This window comes from Coffea eugenioides, chromosome 9 (genome assembly GCF_003713205.1).
Source record: "Coffea eugenioides isolate CCC68of chromosome 9, Ceug_1.0, whole genome shotgun sequence".
Lineage (NCBI taxonomy): Eukaryota > Viridiplantae > Streptophyta > Magnoliopsida > Gentianales > Rubiaceae > Coffea > Coffea eugenioides.
Window position 1 is genome coordinate 40,791,353 of NC_040043.1, and position 4,699 is coordinate 40,796,051.

Sequence of the window (4,699 nt, forward strand, 5' to 3'; positions counted from 1 at the left end):
ACCATCTTTCGACTTCCAGATGGAAAGTGGGCTGGTCTAAACCTTCCCTAAAAGGCAACCTTTTTTCCCTTATTTCGCTGAAAATCCAAAGTTTTTCGACCCACATTGCTCCAAGACTCCACCTTTTCTTTACCGTCTTTTAGATATACGCATTTCCCCGATATTTTCTCGTAAACAGGAGAGAAATGGGGTGTGTGGCTTCCAGGTTAGAAGAGGAAGAGGAAGTAGTGTCCATATGCAGAGATAGAAAGCACCAGCTGAAGTTGGCTGTAGAGAGAAGATATGCTCTGGCAGATGCACATTATAGATACTGTCAAGCACTCTATGGTGTCTCAGCAGCTATTAGGCTCTTTGTTGCTCGCCATTCTTCTCCTGCTTCTCCATTTATGATCACTTTTCCACCTCCTACTCCACCTTCTCCTCCCCCAGAAAATGTGGTCTCCAACCCCCTGTTCCTTCAGCAAACACCATCGGAACCAACCAAGGAAGCTCTTACCTGTGAGTCATGTGAGTCTTCAACTGCATCAGACTCTTCAGAGGAGGAAAGAGAAGAAAGAGTGGAGAAAGAAGAACCGCCCTCTTGTGGGTATTTTTACATGGAAATGCCTCAATCAATGCCCTCTCCACATAGAGATTTTGGTTGGGATTTTTTTAACCCTTTTACTAGCGTTAGGCCAGAGATAATAAATGGGTATAATCGGATATCTGAGGAGGATTTGAGGGTTGTTAGGGAGCGAGAAGGAATTCCCGAATTGGAAGAAGAAGGGGAAAGATTTGAGGAAGAAAGTAATGCAGTAGTGGTAGAAGAGAAATTGGGTGGGCGGCATCATGAGGAAAGCAGCAGGGTTGAGGTTGCCAAGGCAGTGAATGATAGTAATGTGAGCCAGGTGGAGCAAAAGGGCTTAACTGTCATTGACACGCCTGTGAGAGGGAGAGAGTTGTTGGAAGCTCTTCAGGATATTGAAGACCATTTTATTAGAGCTTACGATTCTGGCAAGGAATTGTCTAGAATGTTAGAGGTCAATAGGGTCCAGCTGCAATCTAACTTGGAGGAGATAAAAGGTATAAACTTTTTCTTCCGTCCTTCTTTTCAACCAACTAAATTATAGACGCATGTGTCCTGTGTGCTCTTTTCGATTGTAATGATGTGTTAGCCGTCAACTTTCGTTTACTTGGTTAACATACTAAAAGTATATCATTACATTTTTCTTGAATCATTAATTTTTGCTTCAGAGACTTGGAGATGATGAGGTGGTATGACCTCCAAGTCCTAATGTGCTGCTGTAAATTTTTTCTCGCTTACCTTGGAAAGTTACATTTGGCTTCAGAGTGCTTTAGTCGTGTTTATCACTACGTATTGTTCTTTCTGTATGTCTGGTGGGGCTCTACATTGTCCCCCTTTAAGTAAGAATGTGTAGCATGCTTCTGTTAACATTTACAAATACCCTGCATCACCTTTGCGCCTTTTTATTTTGACAGCAAAAGAACTGGTAATAGTTCACAGTGAGATTGTTATGGGGCACATTCACTCTCTTCTATCGCAACCCAGTATAGATTGCATGTCTTTTGCAAGTTTCATCCTTGTTACGGAAATGTACTGTAAAAGATAAATAACAATGAAAGATAAATAACCCAGGGAGATTGTTACAGAAATGTCCTTTACTTGCCATGGAAATGGCAATTAATTTCAGATGTTGGAGTACTGAATTCTTTTCTGATAAGGCTGAGTTCATGTATGGCATGATGAGTTTTCTTTTTCAGTTTTTTTTTTGGCATTTTTTTCATTCATTTCTGATTTGCATATTTAAAGATTGCAAGTTTTACTTCCAGTTGCCAATGATGCAATTGATTCATTTCTTGTGTGGATCAGAGAACTCAACAAAAATGATCCAGGCTATAACTTGGCGATCCACTTCTTCTCGTTCTTCATCATGTAAGAGTCTTGTAGCGTCGAGTTCCAAAAACTGTTTGACATGGACTGAATTCAAGAATGATCTTTTTGATGATTATGGAGGAATGGATTCTGGAAGCCATTCGCTGACATTGGGAAGGATATATGCTTGGGAGAAGAAGCTCTATGAAGAAGTTAAGGTAGATGATCTAGTTCTTGCCATAACTTTCGTCCTTATTCTCTTCCCATTTAGTTTATAGCATTTGACCTGAAATTTGTTTGCCCTCAGGCTGGGGACAACACTAGGAAACTATATGAGAGGAAATGCAATCAACTAAGAAACCAAGATGCCAGAGGAGTTGAAGGGGCCACTGTAGATAAAACAAGAGCAGCAGTGAAAGATTTGTATAGCAGGATCCTTGTTGCAATTCGAAGTGCTGAAACCATATCCCAAAGAATTGAGAAACTCAGGGACGAGGAGCTCCAGCCCCAAATTATGGAACTGCTTCAAGGGTAAGGAGGTATTCTGGAGTGAAAGAAGGAAGATTACCTGATACGCTTACTAATATTGTCACCTGGTTTGCTGAAAGTGTTTTACTTTGCTGCAGCATGATGAGGTGCTGGAAAACCATGTTGGAATCCCATGAAATCCAGAATAAGATCATGTTTGAAGTGAAAACTTTCAAATGTCCTACATTTGGAAAGTTCTGCAATGATTCTCACCGGCTTTCAACTCTGCAGCTTGGTGCTGAGCTTCGGAATTGGCGGACATGCTTTACCGAATATGTTGCATCCCAGAAGGCATACGTTGAAGCACTGCATGACTGGATTTCAAAGTTTGTTGTCCCTGAAGTTGAATTCTATTCGAGAAGCAGAATTTCTGCTCCACCATGTCGAGAAAATGGACCACCTCTTCTCACCATTTGCCGTGATTGGTTAGCTTCCCTGGACAAATTGCCTGACAAGGATGTTGGCTCTGCCTTAAGAAGCTGTGAAAAGGATATTAGAGCTCTGTGGGTTCAGCAGGGAGAGGAACAGCAACAGAAAAGGAAAGTTGATAGCCTGTCTAAAGAACTAGATAGAAAGATTCTTGTATTTCAGAAGGCTGAGAATAAATTTCATGAATTAAAGTTAACAGATCATAAATTGGATCTGGAGAGTGATCGTGGAGCTGAGTACTTTAAAGAGAGGAAGGATTTATTGGACAACTTCAGGGAAAAAGTTGACATGGAAAAGGAAAACCACCAGAACTGCATGCAAGAAACTCAAAGGATAACGTTGAATGGATTTCAGACAGGTTTTGGCAGAGTGTTCGAGTCTATGACCGAGTTTTCCAAGTTTACATTGAAAATGTTTAATGATCTATCAAGCAGCAGTCACGATGCTGAGAAATTCAGCAGCGCGTCGTATTCCGAAGGCTCCCAACTTGAAGATGGCAAAAGGTGACCTCGCAAAATGAAGTGGAGATGCTGTGACTGACATGGCTCGGGCTTTCTTCTTATTCTTTTTCCCCGTTCCTTTCATTTTGAATTCTTTTAGGCTGAACGCCCGATTGAAGGGTATTGTACACTGGGAATGCGTCTAAGCAGCTCGCTGAGATGCTCTTAGTTGTGTTTGTACTTGGAAGTAGGGGGCACTGGGAGTTTCCCTCCTGCCTTGTAGATGTTCTGTTGCCAAAGTTTGTAGCCTATTTCCTCATTCTCACATCTCTATGGGCGAAAAATCCATGTAAGCTGGGAGATTGGGTGGGCAGCCCATGTGTCTACATGTTCCCGCAACTTTGGAGGACTGGAGTATGTGGTCGAATTTGTAAAATAGTCTCATTTTACAAAGGGTAAGAAGATGGTTAAGAATTGAATATATCCCCATATTAGTTATAGTTTACTTTTGATATTCATAGGTATTCCGAGCTGTGTCCTGGGAATGGTACCTACGTACGATGCAAGAATAGGAGGTGCAGTATGGCAAGTATATAGACTTAGACTAAACTAAAGGGGTGCTCTGACATCTCTTTTAGAACTTTTTCATTGCAGGTGGGATTCGAATCTTCGACTTACAGTTTAAAGAGAGATTTAGTCCATTTTTTATAGTTACTGAGTTTTGGTTCAGTGGTTTGGTCACCAGTATTGACTATAGGAGCACTATTATTTGACGATTGTAATAACATGTATGGGTCATGGTTTAGAGACGTTTATTTCATGTGAGGCCCTGATGAAATCTAGAGAAAGCGTTGGGATATTCAGTGCCATTATCAGTGTCAATCTCCATACGAGGATAAAGGAAATTTGAATTAAATCAAACCAATTAGAGTTATTAAAAAAATTAAAGAGCACGTGATAATTTATATAAACAAAAAATTTGGTATAAATATAGAAGTATTCTCAATTATCACGTGAGGTAAAGGAAATTTGAGTCAAATAGAACCAGTTTGAGTTATTAAAAAAAAAAATTAAAGAGCACATGACAATTAAAAAAAATAGGAAACTTGATATAAATATAGAAATGACATTGAGTTGGTACTGAAAAGTGACATAGAGAATTTCATGTGCTAAAGAAAGGTGTTATTGATGATTGCATCTCGTTATTTGGCTAGATTTTCGGCCCTAGATCTTAAAAGCACGAGGAGGCACGAATGTTACACTCCATATTTTTTTCCCTTTTAATGCAAACTATAAAATTTTATTGATGAAGCAATAAGATTATACCAAAAGTCAAGAAAACCTATTGAGAAACACACCACTAATTTCAATTGTCAAGAAAGTGATCACAAACAAAACTCAAGCAGTACCAAACAAAGAAAAGGGTAAA

General features: G+C 39.8%; 1 protein-coding gene across 1 annotated transcript; it reads left to right on the forward strand.

Annotated features, from left to right (window-relative positions):
• Positions 1-462: 462 nt before the first annotated feature.
• LOC113783699 (nitrate regulatory gene2 protein-like) lies at positions 463-3,689 on the forward strand. The gene is made up of 4 exons (XM_027329903.1): positions 463-1,062; positions 1,871-2,091; positions 2,181-2,404; positions 2,500-3,689. The coding sequence occupies exons 1-4, from the start codon at positions 597-599 to the stop codon at positions 3,335-3,337; spliced, it is 1,749 nt and encodes a 582-aa protein (XP_027185704.1). The 5' UTR covers positions 463-596; the 3' UTR covers positions 3,338-3,689.
• Positions 3,690-4,699: the final 1,010 nt, after the last annotated feature.

Coding starts and splice junctions, on each gene's coding strand:
- LOC113783699 (XM_027329903.1), top strand. CDS start 597: ATGGAAATGCCTCAATCAATGCCCTCTCCACATAGAGATTTTGGTTGG. Junction 1,063..1,870: donor TAACTTGGAGGAGATAAAAG/GTATAAACTTTT, acceptor TGTGTGGATCAG/AGAACTCAACAAAAATGATC. Junction 2,405..2,499: donor ATTATGGAACTGCTTCAAGG/GTAAGGAGGTAT, acceptor ACTTTGCTGCAG/CATGATGAGGTGCTGGAAAA.